General features: G+C 38.8%; 1 protein-coding gene across 1 annotated transcript in view; it reads left to right on the forward strand.

Annotated features, from left to right (window-relative positions):
* The window catches only part of LOC105918202 (probable phospholipid-transporting ATPase IIA), a 54,199-nt gene that overhangs the window by 19,948 nt on the left and 16,858 nt on the right, over nucleotides 1-17,393 (forward strand). Inside the window, exons 13-19 of the mRNA XM_012853231.3 lie at nucleotides 308-420; nucleotides 1,872-2,081; nucleotides 5,110-5,271; nucleotides 10,406-10,498; nucleotides 10,620-10,703; nucleotides 13,260-13,430; nucleotides 15,795-15,893. Of these exons, the coding sequence (XP_012708685.2) occupies nucleotides 308-420; nucleotides 1,872-2,081; nucleotides 5,110-5,271; nucleotides 10,406-10,498; nucleotides 10,620-10,703; nucleotides 13,260-13,430; nucleotides 15,795-15,893 (932 nt within the window). The remainder of the gene's footprint in view (nucleotides 1-307; nucleotides 421-1,871; nucleotides 2,082-5,109; nucleotides 5,272-10,405; nucleotides 10,499-10,619; nucleotides 10,704-13,259; nucleotides 13,431-15,794; nucleotides 15,894-17,393) is intronic.

Here is a 17,393-nt window from a genome sequence, read left to right on the forward strand (position 1 = left end):
AGTATTGATGCAACAGTTATATTGGTGTTTGCAATTGGAAGAAAGGGATCACAAATGTTTTTGACAAATTTGGCTTTAAAGAATGAGTCTTAAATTGAGAAATCCAAGCATCATAGGTTTTTAAATGCAAATGATCTAACTTAGATAAGATGTCACAAATGCTAACAAATTGTCTTTTACCACACAGTCAAGTCAGGGATTTATAGAAATTATGGATAAAAAAGTAACTTTTAACTCATGTTGGGATGGTAAAATGGACATTTACAAACCCTGTCCTTTCTTTTTTTTTTTTTTTTTTTTTTTCCAGGCACCCTTACCCAAAATGAAATGGTGTTCAGGCGTCTCCATCTTGGAACCGTGGCCTACGGCATGGACTCGATGGATGAAGTGCAGAGCCATGTGTTCAGCGCATACACACAGGTAGGATAAGTCACCATTAGATGATAGAAAGACAAGAAAGGGTTGGGAAAGGATAAAAACAACATGGTGGATTGTGGTGAGGAACATTTGAGTTTGGGATTATTGTTTGGTTGAATGCTTCCTGATCTCATATGACACTCTTTGTCCCCTTGACACCGGAGGTTAGTGAAGCAGGAAACAGGATCAACCCACAAGCGAAGCGCTGACAGGACTTCTTTAATGACACCATCATTAACCCTTGGAGCACTCGGTCTTCTAAAAATAGCTGCAGCGCAATGCAAAAGCAAATCGTTCATATTTACTCTACACATCTGGTTATGTTTACAGGTCGCTTTCTAAGCAGCAACCGAAAGATAGTTACTCCCGTTGGTCCTCTTTTAGAAAAGCTTTGACAGGAATTAAAGACTGTGTCCAAGAGAAGGTTTAACTATTTTCTTTATCCCTTCTTTTATTATGTATGCGAATGAAAAAGAGTCATACCCAATATGAGTGTATAGAATAACTGCATTATGTTGTTCCCTGCACTGAACTCCAGTCATTATCACAACCCACTGACAAAAAAATACAGCATACTTTCACCATATTACCAATTCTTATTTTTTTTTTATGCTGTGGAAGTCTGATTGGGTTGTTGTATAGTTTAAAACGATGGTCTGTAAGGGATGACGACGCTGCTTCTAGCCTTTTTACTAAAGCTGACAAACTGGGCGGCATTATTTTAACCCAATATTTTTATTTAACCTTTATTTCACCTGGAAAGTCTCATTGAGAATTTTTTTTTTTTTTTTTTTTAACCAAGAGTCCTGGCCAAGACAGCAGCAAAGCAAACACGTTTCAAACAACCAGACACATTCAAACAAACTAAGTTTTAAACATGTTTCAAACCATACATTAAAAATAACATCCCCAAATCAAACAAAACATTTACAGACAGATGTAACTGTGTCCAAGTCATCTAACATTTTCTTAAAAACATCCAGAGAAAACAATATGTAGTTAAAACCGCCCAAGTACCGTTGTAAAAAGATAAAGGCAGCATAAATCTAGGTTGGTATTATTCTTCAGTGTCGTTTAGTTGTGGAACGCCTCAGGGCTCCACTTTAGGTCCCATCCTATTTTTATAGTATTTGTCATGATGTGATGATCAGAAAACACAATCTTCCATTTCCTCACTGATGATATGCATATTTATTTGCCCCTTTAAGCAAAAATTGTTGTTATTTCTGTCAGTCACTACAGAAATATCTCACAGACATAATCTTCACAGAAATTCTTCTATTTGCAAATGTAACAGCTTTGAATGGCTGTGATACGACGGTGCCATAAGTCCTCCGGCCTATTTTTTGTCATCCAACACTCATAAGTGTTGGTTTTATTTTTGAAACAGACCTATGCCATTATTTGTTTTTGGGTTTTTTTTTGTCACATGTCATTCTGCGTTTGTCCCCCAGCCCACCCATGACCTTCCAGCCTCCAGGGCGCCGGCAGCCACCAAGGTCCGAAAGACCATCAGCAGCCGAGTCCACGAGGCGGTGAAAGCCATCGCCCTGGTGCACAACGTGACGCCCGTGTACGAGTCCAACGGTGTGACGGACCAGGCCGAGGCAGAGCAGCACTACGAAGACACCTGCCGGGTCTACCAGGCGGCCAGTCCAGACGAGGTACACGTCAGCCACATGGAGAACTAGTCACGTTCTCTTACTGCTGCTGCGATGAGAAAATCCTGTTTTATAAAAGCATCAACGACTTCTTTGAAATAATTTTAGCCCGAACCACAGGGTGGGGGATATGACAAAAATATATATTTTTTACTAGGGTTGTCTGATTAAATGTGTTATTAACGCGTTAACTTTGTTAGACCATAACACTGACTTTTTTTTTTTTTTTACCCTCAGTGCTTTCCGGAGTTCCAAGAATTCTAGAGACTGCAGCAAAACAGACTCACTGTTGCCAACTCCGTTTATTTTATGCGACTTTGGGCTTCTTTTTTCTAAAGTCGCTTGTAAATTTCATGAGTTGCGGGGTTGCAGTTTTTCTGGGCTTGTTTCTGAAAGTGAAGTCGCTTATTTGGGCTCTAAAATAAGTGCCGCTGCCGCACTACAGACACTTTGAGTATAACCAGCTGAAATATCCCTCCGCCTCATTACGCGCTGCAGCGCATCCTGACACAGGAGCCGAGGGAGTAAAGACAGAGGGAGCAATGTTGCCCGTATTTTCTGCAGTTTACGGTTGCAATGACCGGTGATAACTGCTGAAAGTAAAAAATGTAAAATTAGTATTACTTTATATGTAACTGCTTAATACCATGTCTAACTTTGTTTAAGAGGCGGAAAAAAATTTTGGCAAGGAAAAAGGCATTTGTTTACACATTGTGTAAATATCAGGGTATTTATGATTAGTCATTTAGCCAATATTGGCCAGAGTTTAACATTTTATGGCACCACAATGTTTTCAGTCCAATTCTGAAAAGTGCTTGAAAATAAAAATATTTTTTGTGCAAGCATGTTTTTTTACTAGTGTCATTTATTGCAAAATTGCATATTAAAATGCCCAAATAGGCGTTTTACACTTTCAGAAATAGAAAGATGAAATATGCGATTAATTTAAGATAAGATAAGATAGGCTTTATTGATCTCACATTAGAGAAATTCACAATTTGCGATTAATCTCGAGTTAACTATTGAAATTATGTAATTAATCGCGATTAAAATGTTTATCGCTTGACAACACTAATTTTTACAGTAAACTCATCACTATTCTATCTCGATTTCCCTAAATAAAATCATGAGAATAACGGTTTTTGAAAAAATAACCTTTGACAGTTTTTTGGGGGACTCTTGCCTTTAATATTTCTTTTACAATGATGCCTTTCACTGTTTTCCCTACGACGTGAAATCTGCCCACAGCATCACAGGTCCTCCACCATGTTGGAGGTGCTTTTCCACATATTGATTCTTTATTTGTAGCCAAACCCTCCTGAACATTTTTTATTGTTATTCTCATCAGACCAAAGCACCTGGTTCCTGCGCTTTGGTCTGATGAGACCAAAAATGTCCCAGGAGCATTTAGGAAACTCTCCACGTTTATGTTTTTGGTGATGGGACACAACGCCTGGTTGGTGTCGAATGGTTTCTTGGGGACTTTTACCTCCCTTATTGTCCTACTCCATGTGTTGACACAATTCGGTCCTCTTCCTGCCAACTTCTCACAACTCCAGTTGCTTTAAACTTATTTATTGCTCTGACTTTAAATATGTTCAAGTTTCAGTGGTGGCCATTTCCTGGTTAAAGCTCAACAGACATCTATCTGTCTTACTTGAATGTCATGTTCTGTTGTTTTTCCCATTTTGAAGAGTGGCTAAGAAAACCTGAAAATCACTGACTAGCTAAATATAAAATAAAATTAGAAATTAAGGCATAAGTTGAAAAAAAAATGCTTCAGTCCTGTTTATTTTAAAGGAATTATTTTGGGGGCACCAATAACTGACGACGTTAGTAGAAGCTGTGGTTTCTCAACATGAAATTGGTTTTCCTTTTTGAATAAATCTTTCAGTCTGAGGTGATAAACAATGAATTAATTTCCGGAGCTGTTATGCGCTGCTACCAGGAGGGGCAGTAATTGTGGAGGGTGCTCTGTTATTTCTAGAATGATCAGTTTTATGTGCACTGGTAATGCATGATGTGTTATGTCTGATCCACGTCAGCTTAGAGTGATTATACTTGAATCACTTTGGTTCTTCAACCGATTACAAAAAAAATCCTCAGCCATCTGGTTTTTTGGAGTCGGGTTGACTAGTTGGGGCATTTTTTTCGGTCCAGCTGGAAGCGAACCTCGGTCTTGGTGTTACATGATGGTGCCTTTGTGGCGGATGCAGGATCCAAGAATGCTCCCACGCTCGGTATTTCTAGACTGTGACTAAGCAAATATCTACATACCTCCCAACCTGGACGACAAGCCTTGTGTTAGTCAGAGCTGTGCTGACGTTAAAAGGCCCCCTGGCCCGGCCTGGTCAGACTACATGGCACATTTTTGCATTAGAAGTAATTTTGGAACAATGTGGGTTTTTTTTTTTTGTTTTTTGTTGTTTTTTTGTGTGTTGCAACATCAAAACCGGAAACCCTCCTGATCTGGGCTCCTGTGTATCTGTTTGGCCCCTGAGCCGTTTGTCCTGCCAGAGGGCCGACGATGAATTGGATGTGCCATCTGGCTGCTGGCCTGAAAGTTATTGTGAAATGTCGTGTCCCCGTCGTTTTCCTCCCCTCTTGAGCCGCTGTTGTATTAATGGATGATGTCGTGTCCTTCAGAAAGACGTGAGCAAAACAAATGTTTTCTCCTCATAAATGGACATCCTTGTTTATCAGTCAATAACCTTAAGTGCTTGCGTTATTGATTACAGCTGTATGCTTTCAGTGCTTGTAATTCTTTCTGCAGAAGTGGATTTAACTGCTTTTCATCCGACTTAAGAAAGAGAACTTTCTATCGACGTAAGACGTTTATTATGAGGATAAAATCAAATCTTAGAGGAGGGTTATGGTCACATTTTTCTCTCCTTTCTGTTTTGTTTGCAATATAAGGAACTAAATTATCAGCCACATTATAAATAATGCAACCAATTTATCTTTCTATTGCGTACTGAATAATCTATTATTTTAATGTGCTTCTGAAGCTTTTGCTCTGTGGTGTTGGTAGGTGTCGCTGGTGCAGTGGACTGAGAGCGTTGGGCTGACTCTGGTGGGACGAGACCAATCCTCCATGCAGCTACGGACCCCTACTGGTCAAATTCTGAACTTCACCATCCTTCAGATATTTCCCTTCACCTACGAGAGCAAAAGGATGGGGATTATAGTGCGAGTGAGTGTCAACACCATATGGGTATTGTTTTCCTTCTCCAGAAATTTCTGTTGTACATTTTCCTTCATGATGTGGTGTGAAAGGATATGTATTTTCTAACTGTTTAAGAGCAAAAGGTAAAGTAATTCTTGTTCTTTAACAGAATCCCACCCCAAAAAATAATGTAGTTTTAATATTTATTTGAAGAAAGTATTAGTACAAAGTGTTTTCACTGGTTAGCTATTTTTCGATTTTATTTATGAAATCAATAAATCCAGAATTTCATTTGTTTAAAATTGAACATATGAACCCAGTCAAAACGATTGTTGAAACTTTATTAGTAGTTTATCAATAAGTAGAAGAAAAGGTACTGGTGAAGGTTCTCAGTCATCCAGGTCATGGTCATTCCAAAAGAAAAGTAAAAAACAAAGCAACTGGTCTTGTTGCTTTGTTTTTTACTTTTTTTTTGGAATAGAAGAAAAGGTATAAAACAGCAAAACTGCAGAGAATTTATGTCAAAGTTGTCTTGAAATGGATAAAGATTTGTATTTTATTATTTTCTGTCAAGTATGTATAAAGATTGGGAATAGAAAGAAGGGTTGAAATGTTTAAATCTATTTCCAGATTTTTTTTTTAACTTAAAGGAGCTAAAAGTAAGGTATTTACTGTAAACTACTTCAGTTCAGTGTGCAGCCTGTGTTTACTTCCTGGCTCCTGAGCCAATCAACACAGAGCGCAGCATTTAGTATTTTACTTTGGTAAAAGAGCAGCAGCCTGCAAACGTGGAAGCCAGTAAGAGAAGCGGACCAGAAATAAAGCAGAATAGAACATCATACACCTGTCCTGTGGAAGTAAACGGGGAGTCTGCGTGAAAGGCATAGCGCATGTTGTTCCGATTTTAACCACTAGGTGTCATTATTATTATTATTATTATTATTATTGTTATTGTTGTTATAAATTATTATTATAGTATTTTTATATATTGCAATTTATTATTATTATTATTATTTATTTATAATTTATTATTTTTTATTTATTATTATTTTTATTTTTATTATTATTATATAGTAATATAAAATATTATAAATTATTATTATTTTTATTATTATTATTATTATTATTATTATTATTATTATTATTGTTGTTGTTGTTGTTGTTCCTTTAAGACTGTGGTTCTAAAATATCGTCTGTTTCACCCCCTTTTGAAGAATGAAAAAATTTCAGCCCCCCCAGCCCAACAAAATAGATCAGAAACATAACTTTTCTTGTTTTCTCTCTTGATGCATTAAAACCGTCGCTCTGAAGATTACCCAGACTCACTTTTACATTTTATAACAGTTAAATATATTTTATAACAATGATTTCTAACAACTAGAACGTTCCACCATCACCACATTTTGTAAACTATATAATATTAACAACAATCTAAAATAATATGAAGCCATTAATATAAAAGGCAAATTACTGTTACATTAAGTTTTATACTATTAATATTATTCATCAACAAATTTTCAGAGCTACGTTACCAATGCAGCGAAGCTGTTGCTCTGACCGACACAGCCGGAACACGGGTTTGGACCGGCAACCCACCGGTTACAGGACGAACTCCTAGCTCCTGTCGTAGCTGTCATACAGCACACAATAACATCTAAAGATTTACTCCGATCTCAGTGCATTAAGAGTGGAAATCCTTGTTCACAGCGTTTAACCTTCACCCTCTCATCTGGCTCCTCCTAAGACCACCGTCACAATAGGGTCAGCTCTAAGGGAGCCGAGACTATCTTAGAAAACTATTGTCTGTCAGCATTGTCTGCTGTCTCGTCCTGAGATGTAACAGGAAATCGTAACACACGAGGAGGAAGCAATATGTCTTCTCTGTGAGCTCCCTGAACTCCGGTTCGTCTGAGTCGGCCTTTTTAAGGAAAACTCGTGCTGATCTCCGCAGGCCTGACCTGAAAAACACCGTCTAGGTCGATGTTGCTGAAAAAAGTCCCGGTCCTGTTCGCCGACACCATAAGCAGTTCTCACCGAGTCCTTAAATCAGGAATTCATGACTTGACCTGCCTGTAGGTGTCGTGTAAACCGGTAAAAGGAGTAAACGTCACACATGTCAAATGTACCATAGTAAAAAATAAATGTGATTATGTTTTTATTTTTAACTATACTATTTACTGTGTTTTTCCAAAAATGTATCGCCACTTTACCGACCATGTTTATACTATATATAGTTCATCCCGAATGGCAGACCTTAAGTAGACTAATCTTCACTCGCTGATCTCTCTGGATGTTGATATAATTGGGGATATCCAACTTTTTAAGGCTTAGTAAATGTATTTTTTCCATGGGTAATACAACTGAATACATCACATTATTCATTACAGTTAAAGTGTGACAATATCGTACTTTACACAGGGGAAATCTATACACTTTTTGTTTTACACTGCAAAAAGGGAACTAAAAGTAGGTAAAATCCTCTTGAAATTAGTGTATTTTTTTTTAATTTGAGCTGGTAAATCAGACTATTTGCCAATGGAATAAGATTTTTGTACTTAAAATAAAAACAATCTTATTTCAAGTGCAGTTTAGCTAATTATCTTATTTTAGGGTTAGAAATTCTCATTCCATTGGCAAATAATCTTATTTAGCTGGTCAAATCAAATTTTTACTTTTAGTTCCGTTTTTGCAGTGTATTTATTAGAATTTAAACAGAAGAATATAAAACATGTGTTTTTAAAAATTAAAACCGCAATGGTTGAAATTGTTTTAAATTAGGAAAGAATTTAATCGTGGTACTTTTGCTGCTGTATAATTAACAATGACCTAAACCGTTTTTGCCCTCGGTATAGAAAACAATATTTGTCTAAAAACCAGAGATGGAACCATGACCAAGCTTTGGTAGGCGGGCGCTAGGTGTCACTTCGCCCAATCAGCTCAAAGAGTTCTGCTCCTATACCCAAATGGATTGAAATGGAGCAGACCCAGATTGATAATGTGCAGAACTACAGTTTTAGACGTTAACAATCTGGCCGGCCAGGTAATCAATCACAGTATCGGATGAAAATGTCGTAAGCAGCAGGCGCCATGAGGTTACACTGGTCAAGGCACACTTATTTGGACACTGACACTTTCTGACCAACCAGATGTGGCAGCAGCAGTAACGCGTGCGTCCTCCATCTTTATTTTGGCTCGGCTGCTCGGGCTTTCGTCACAGCTGTTTGTCCCGCCTTAAACCATAATACTGCAACGAGGCGGGAGCCTCTTTGTCATTATCCATCCGATCAGATTATTTCTTACCTGTCAAAATAGGTCACACCCTTGGCAGCTTGGATGCACGGGCGCAACTGTCATTTAGACATCCCAAAGCAAAAGGAGAAATCAGACAACACACCTCCAAGTTTTTATTTGTTGTTGTTTTTTTTTGTTTTTTTTCAACAGCCGCCTCTGGAGTAACCCATTCTGTCCCGTCGCATATCAGCATGACGCGGCTAATGTGTGCTAAAGGCACTCGATGATGTTCTTTATTTGAACAGACACTAGGGCTGAACAATTAATCGCATTTTCAATATAATCGCGATTTACAAAAATGCAATTTCCAAATCGCAGAGTCTGCAATTTTTGGCTATATAACAATCAGGGAATTAAACACGTCCATTAGGTGTTGGTAAAATGTTTAAAGTGGGTTTGCCTCCACATGGAAGGGAAGACAGTTGCAGCAGTGAGATAATCTAATTTTATTACTTGTTTTAGAGTTTATATAATCATACATAGCATTAAGTTCTGGTCAATCAGTTTAATACATAGACTTGCTGGTTGGTTGCACTTTATGTTCAACAAGGATTGATGTCCAAATCAACTAAAAGCTGTTCTCTTGAACAATATTCTGATTAATAGAAACATTAAAAGTTCTTGTTTTAAATAGTCCTTGTTTAAAAACTTCTTTATTTAGATGCCATTTTTGTTGCTTGTGGTTAATGCAGAGAAAAGTCAAAATTGCAATTTTGGTTGAAATATATTATAGGCAGAATGCAATCATTTCTGCTCTGAGTTTAGATGCTGTGGGTCTTTTAGCAACTAATCTGCACAGCGAGGAAACAAAAGGATTTGTTGTTCGTATATGTTTAAAAAGACATGATAAATAAAAAAATCGCATTAAATCGCAATATAAAGAAAAAAAATCGCAATTAGATTATTTTCCAAAATTGTTCAGCCCTAACAGACACACCACAGGGATGTAGCTTCTTTCTTTAGTAGCCTTAGACATGGGGTCAGGGGTCTGTTTAGGATGTCTGGGTTACTCTCCTGGACCTGTTGCCCTAATGACCCAATCGTTTTTAAGTGGAAGATGATGGATGGATGGATGAATGTTGCAGAAAGTTGGTTACACTGCAAAAAAGCACAGATAAATAGCTCTGATGAGACTTTCCTATTGCTTTTATGATTAAAAACGGGTTCGTATATCAGTTTTATCACAGTTATTAAGAGCCACAGTGGTGGGGCTTCAGAGCAACACGTGGCTCTAGAGCTACATGAGAAACGAGGAAATATGTATATTTAGTAGCATCTTTTTACAAGCGCACATGCTAGCACTTCATTTCCAAGTGAGCACCTTAAGGCAGCAGCAAGGCACAGGGAAACGGCTTCAGAGCATCTCCTTTGGCCCTCCCCCCCTAATTCGCTTAAACGATTGGAACGCCCTACTCTCCAGACAAAATATTGTTATTGGCTGAGAATTCAGTTTTTCTTCCTCCGTGGATAAAATAAAAGTCAAACAATCCAGTCTGATGTAGAGACTGGTAGCGTTTGGATGTTAGTTGCTACTTTTCGCCAGCTCAGAAACTCAAAACAGAATAACAGACGTGTTTCGTCTGAGAAAAACTTGACTCTTTGGCCCGTGACTCACGCTGGTGACTAACATCATTTTTGTTGGCTCATATCTCACTCAGGAAGCCTGAAAGCTGAACACTGGACTCGATTTCCTTATAAATGGGACATCAAATCTATCACAATTACCAAATACGTTTTGCGTTTCCAAGCAACGGCGATTCCCAGAGCTCACATTGCACAGGGAACGCGTTCTGAGAGGATGAGTGGATATTCGGTGTCTCCTGCAAATATCAAGTCTGTGTCAACTGTTTTTTTTTTTTTTTTTTTTCAGGATGAATCGACGGGAGAGATAACGTTCTACATGAAGGGTGCCGATGTGGTGATGGCAGGCATTGTCCAGTACAACGATTGGCTGGAAGAGGAGGTAAATGTCTCTCTTTTTTTTTTTTCTTTTTAAAAAAAGTCCACGACCATGCAGGCATGGTGATGTTTCTGTTCGGCTCTGTAAATCGCTGAATCCAAATGTTCTCGTCTGTGTTTCCTAGTGTGGAAACATGGCGAGGGAAGGCCTGAGGGTCCTTGTGGTCTCCAAGAAGTCGCTGACGGAGGAACAGTATCAGGATTTTGAGGCAAGCATCCACTTATAAGATTAAACCACAGTAAGGCAGAGCCAAGGGTTATTTTCTGCTAAAAGAAAAAAAAAAAAAGAAATATTCTGTCTGACCCAATTCAGATGAAGCCTGTAGAGTTTTGTTCTGGATGTCTTCAGCGCTCCAGTTACATCAGCGCACGGACAAACATTACAGATTCAGATTGATGTTTTGGCCCGAGAAGTCAAATCTCCAAATGTCAAAGTGTGCTATTTGGTAATCAGACTGACCTCTGACCCCCCCGCAGCCCTATCCGCCCCGTCCTTCCACACACACACACACATACAGACAACACACACAAGGCCCCTCTTATTGTTTGAGCAGGGCCCGGCTGGGCTGGGCTGGGCCGTCTCCCCTGCAGTTGTTAGCCCCAGGCACATTTCTGAAGTGTATAATTGAGAGAGCAGAGCTGGTGGGCAGCAGTGAGTCACCATCTGACTCACACACAGAGTTTGTGTTCCTGTGTGAGTCATACGCAGATTGTTTTTGCTTTATCTCACTCGCCATGCCCCGGAGCTGGAGCCGGAGCTGGATCGCTACCGATGGGCGTTAACCAATTGATCAAGTCGACTATGTTAGTGTGAAAACAAGTTAAAGATGTACATTAATGCTGTAAATCTATTTGCTGTTGGTGCAATAGATTGCATTTAGATTGCACACACACCTAATAACAGGATTTATATTCAATTCAATTCAATATTATTTATATAGCACCAGTTCATGATACATGTCATCTCAAGGCACTTTCCAAAGTCAAATTCAATCATTACAGATTGGTCAAAAAATGTCCTAAATAGGGGAACCAGTTGATTGTATCAAGTCTCTCCAAGCAGCATTCACTCCTCGTCTGCATTGTTGATGGCTTTGCAGCAATCCCTCATACTGAGCATGCATGAAGCGACAGTGGAGAGGAAAACTCCCCTTTAACGGGAAGGAAAACCTCCAGCAGAACCAGGCTCAGTGTGAACGCTCATCTGCCTCCACCCACTGGGGGTTAGAGAAGACAGAGCAGAGACACAGAAAGCACAGAAGCACACATTGATCCAGGAGTACTTTCTATGTCAGATGGTAATAGTGGATGATCTGTCTTCCCTGGATGATGTCACAGCTAACAGAATGCCAGACCAGGTGTACCTTCTATGAAGAGAAAAATGAAAAAAGTTAAAGTTAAAAAATGACGACAAACAATGCAAATTGGAGAACAGGAGAAATCAGCAGAGTGAGAGAAGTAGACCGTGATGTCCTCCAGTAGCCTAAGCCGTCTGGAAAGGTAGGACATTTTATTAAAGTATTTTCTAGATCTGGATCAGTGTGGAAACGAAATAAAAAACGGAAAAAAATATTTAGATTTACAAAATGAATTCCCTATCACAATTTATCACCCATCCCTCTGTCCATTGTTTTGGTTTTGTAAAAATATCAAACTTTCTCCTGGGTGTGTCTCTATATTATAACCACGGCATAAGCCAAGGCATGGTGTACTTTCTATTATAGATCAGAAAAACAACTTATTGCAATTGGACGGTATTTCCATCGTTGCACTTAAAGCAAAACTAAATGCTGACAGGCAATTCAGCACCTAATTAAAAAATAAAAATTATTTTAAAGTGTTTAAATGATTTCCTTCATAGCAAGACAGTAGACAAGATGACTTTGCTTTAGCTGGGAAGTTAATCAGGAAACTTTTTTTTCCCCAAACGTCAATACAAAAATAAATGTTTACAGTGTGATCAGAGATCTGGTTCATGCAAACGTATTTTGTGCTGTTCCTCTGTCTCTGGTCATTACACCTTGTCTTCTGTGAGCGCTTTGGGTTCTAACTAGTTTCTGCCCAAATCGTCAGATTCAGTGTGACACCACCGATAACATTTACTAGTTTCATTGTTCCTGGTTCAAACAGAAGAGCTTGACTTATGTCGTGTTGGAGGTTTACTCCTTTCCTCTAACAGATACAGGAGTCTTACCTTTTTAAATCGCTCTCAAACGTTTTCACCAGGTATCCGCCGCTCTGTGACGCTGTTAGCATCTGATTTTATCCACATGCTTCGACCTTGACAGAACTAATGCAGCTTCCAAAGGCTCTTCTCTGAACATTCCTCCCATGTTAGCAGAGTTTTTACACCTGTAGCAGCAGCAGCTGCTGATTTCAAGGGAGGGGAGGGGCTGCATTTCTGTATCTGAAGCGTTGCTGCACATAGTTGCTTGTCAGTGATGAAACTGGCTCAATTTATTAAGATTTTGATATAAATTCATATTTTAAAGTGCTTTTTTTAATGGTGATTATATCAAACTATCATATTTTTGCCATCTCTGCTTTGATCTGACTTATTTGCCAGAACCCCTCACAAAGTTTTTGTTCTCTTGGTGGTGAACCAAACCCCCTTTTTTTGGTGTAGCCCTCTAGGAGCTCGCATCCAGACTGATATTTCTTCTGCTCTCTTTCTTATCCTCTTCTCGGCGCTTGCGGTGAGTCACTTTTTTTTTTGTCCACATCTTCCCACATGTGATGGCTCCATTGTTTGTGCTGGTCCCCAGGCGCGGTACATCCAGGCCAAGCTCAGCGTTCACGACCGCTCCCTGAAAGTGGCCACGGTGATCGAGAGCCTGGAGATGGAGATGGAGTTGTTGTGTCTGACTGGGGTGGAGGACCAGCTCCAGGCCGATGTCAGACCCACCCTGGAGATCCTCCGCAACGCAGGCATCAGGGTGTGTGTGGCTTTATAGTTTAAAGTGGAAACAAAGGGAAGAAAACAATAGAAACAAAACAAGAATAAACATTTTAGATACAAGTATTCAAGCATTTTCTAAAAAGGTAATGTAGTCGTTGCTGCCTCTGCAATTTCCTGTTAATTAATGTAAATTACATGGTTTTGAGCTTTAGTATGAATAGTTTACAGATAATGTATCCATGTACATGCAATTAGATGCTGGATAATCTTCATGCACCAAACATCGTTTTTGCCATCATCCCTACCAAATATTCAGCATATAGGCATCACATTTAAGTAGATTCATATTTGTCAACATTGGAGGATCCATTTAAATACACCCTCTTTTACACTTTGAAATAAATTCTTCTTTTATAGTAGAAGCATAATCTGAAACCGACCACTTTAAGAAACTCTTGTTTTTTTTTTTTTTATCAAAATCATCAGTGCTACAGTTATTGGAACAGTAGATGTTTTCGTCGGAGCACTAATAATAAAAAAACAGTTTTAGTCAGGTCTAACTGAGACAAAACATGGCTGAATGAGAAGTTTATCTGTCTACCATATACAGTGAGTCAAAGTAACAAACTCTGTATTAAAGAGTACCGTCTTCAGCTCACTAAGTCTCTACAACAATTTATTTAAAGCTTTTTAAACATATTTACCACCAATAATTGACTAACTATACCAAGAGAGCTTGTTTTTCTGTGCAGCATGTTTTAATGCAGAAAACGAGTAAGAAGTTGAAGTTAAAACGTTTTCTAACATGGGGAGAATACATTTTTTTCACAGCTGCCAGGCTTTTACTCTAAGAGTTGCTGCACCTGTGACCCACTTATCATTTACCTGGATTGCAGCAGGATTTCCATCGTGTAATTTCCCTGTTATGCAATATTTGGTTTCCAGTGGTTTGCTGCATAATCTCATTGATAGTTCAATAAAAGAAAGTGAAGTTTGTTTAAAGAAAGAGGAATGAAAAGTTTTTAAAAAAAATGGAAATGCATCGGCTTTACTGACCAGCTTTGCTGCATTCAGTGAATATAATGAGACATATCATTTAATTTGTAGCAAAACGTCTATAAAAGTTCATGAAAAGCCATATTCGCCTTTGTGTTGCATAATTTCTTCCTTAATGACACCCTTGATAAGATACCATTAGATATCCATTATTGTGATTGGTGTTTAGTTATGCCTGATTTTAGCAACTCAATAGTTCATGCTGTAGTCCTCTTTGCATTTAGGATTTCTCTTAATGAACTATGAATTGCAGCTAAATATTGTTTTCCACATTGTTGATGCATTATAAATTCCATTGGTTTTATATTAAAATCTCTATAGTAAAACGATTATTTAAAAAAAGAAAACATGCTGAAAGACACCGAGCTGCCTCTCTATGCATCCCCAAACGTTTACAGATACAGTAAAATCCTCTGTTATAAAACAGAAGCATTAACAAATTAAATCCAACTAAAAAATTAAGTTTTAATTTTTTTTGGCTCACCTTAAAGTGTACATTTTAAATAATGTAATAGTTTTGTCCAACCTAATATTTTCAGACTGACAAGTTAGTTTGTTAAATCATTTTAATGAAACAAAAATCCCGAGGAGCCTTTAAGTTGTGAATAACCGTTAAATATTAAGAGGTGACGTCACATTATATAAGTCTGAGAGAGGGCAGAGGGTGTTACACAGCTCTGCAGTTAAACATCATTAGTATTAAAAGACAAAATTATTTCATAGGTGTCATTTTAAGCTGCATTCAGCAATGTGTTGAAGTTTGGCTCAGTTAGCATTACTAATTATTTATACCCTGAGAAAATGTAAAACCTAACCTTGACTTTGGGATTTCCAACTTTATTGTAATACACTCTGTTGAGGCAGTCTGAATAAATAAATAAAGTAATTTGCCTTTTTAAATCACAGTTTCTATTCTACCTTACTGACACTGAAAATAGCAAACTTTGAGTCTCCCTCACTCATTAACCCCCTCCTGATCAAATAGCGTAGTTGGTGCTATCCATCTGTGCTTGGTGTTGCAAAAAAGATTAAATATTTAATTTTGACTGGTCACTGACTGGGGCCAATTAGGCGAAAATTTTTCCAATTTCCAGTCGCCTGACGATTTCTCAGTACATCTTTTCCACACATTCAGCAGGAGATTTGATTTGAAAAATAAAATTAAAAAAGGTATTTCAATACTTGAAATTAATTCTGAGCCATATTTTATGTTGTCTCCCATACAGTAGTCACTATTTCGTCTCATGAGGGATTATTATTTGATCTGTTTGAGTAAATGCAGTTAACTCTCTGTTCAAACATCAACATTTCTCCTAATGAACGTTTCTGCTGGTTTATCTTGTAGGTCTGGATGCTGACTGGAGACAAACTGGAAACTGCCACATGCACCGCCAAGAATGCCCACTTGATCACCCGCAATCAGGACATCCACATCTTCAGACAAGTGAGTGAAGCAGCTTTAGGCGCATATGCAGTTATTTTACAACCCTGCTCCTGTCAGGGCAGCACTGGCGGCTTCCTTTGACGAATGTCATCCCATGAGCCATCCGCTCTCTCGGACCAGCACAATTTAGCTGGCGGCCGCAGGTCCCCGCGTAGCGCTGCGTGGAGCCTGAGCCAGCATCCAAAGCTTGAATAAATCCCCACACACTAGTGGACGCATCCAGAAACCCACTGTCACAGAGAACGTACGGGCCTCTGCTCAAACAGAAAGGAGAAACCAGCTGGGCCACTCCCAGAGGGAACATGCAAAGGGGTCACTTCCTAATTTGTTTCGCAGGTTTCAGGCTCTCGGTTTGGCTTTGATAGTCCCCCCCCCCCTTTTTTTTTTCTGCCTTCCCCTCTGGAGCTGTGCCAGAGTCGAAGGAGCGCCCGCCATGTGGGAAGGTTACAGCTTGCGCACAACTGTGGTTACTGGAAGAGAGAAACAATGGTTGGCACGGCTTGAAAACCTCAGTCCCAGTGGATGGGGGAGTGCTGACTGGGCCTGCAACACATGCATCTGGATTAGTTTCCTGGTGGCCACCAATGGCCCGATCTGGATTGACGTATGAATACTCAGCAGTTGAAGGATGTTCATACCAGAGCATGGCTCCCGGTGACAGATTAACACCAGGCCTTCTCTCTGCCGCATTTTCGGTGGGGTTTATATTGGAAGTTGTTTTAGGAATGTATTGCAAAGTATACTTTCTCCTCCCATTATATTCACGCCTACATTTTTTAACTTGTGAAAGCAGCAGGCAGATGTTTGACACTGTGACTCAATGGCAATTCTTTTGTGTGCTTCCTTTAAAAATTTTCAGGCGAGGGTTTGGTGTCTGTCGTGAATATTTCCTAGACTTACAACACGGTTTTTGATATTAATTGATTTTAATATTATAAATGTAAAAAAAAAAAAAAATCACATTCTTAAAACCTTTATCAGAGTCTGTGTCTTAACAAATATACATTTACATTATTCTATTCAAAGTAATTTTTCTAGTTTAGTTCGGAATATATTTTGTGCAGTTTGTCACATAATATTGGCTTAATCAGCCCAGTTTCATATTTTTTACTTGAGCTGCGACCTTATGAGAATTTCTCTTTTTATTTTGAAGGAGTGTAAAACAAGAGCTTCAGCCAGAAGGTCCTGGGTTTGAATCCCAGCCTGGGCTCGTTGTTTAGTGTTCCTGGGCATGCATGCGTTCGACCTGTTCAGTGTGGAACCCACTTCTCGCCCAGTGACCGCTGACTATGGGCACCCCCAACCTTAAACCCTGCAATAGATGAGAGGGTGCAGATCTCGGGTCTAAAATACATTCTATCCAAAGAGCCATTTTTGCTCTCATTCTGACAAAATAAAGCTCATTTAGGTCCACAAATGTTACATGACCTTTAGAAAAAACTTTTGAAAAAACTTATAATTAAATATTAGATAGATAGATAGATAGATAGATAGATAGAT

The sequence above is a fragment of the Fundulus heteroclitus genome, chromosome 1 (genome assembly GCF_011125445.2).
Source record: "Fundulus heteroclitus isolate FHET01 chromosome 1, MU-UCD_Fhet_4.1, whole genome shotgun sequence".
Taxonomy (NCBI): domain Eukaryota; kingdom Metazoa; phylum Chordata; class Actinopteri; order Cyprinodontiformes; family Fundulidae; genus Fundulus; species Fundulus heteroclitus.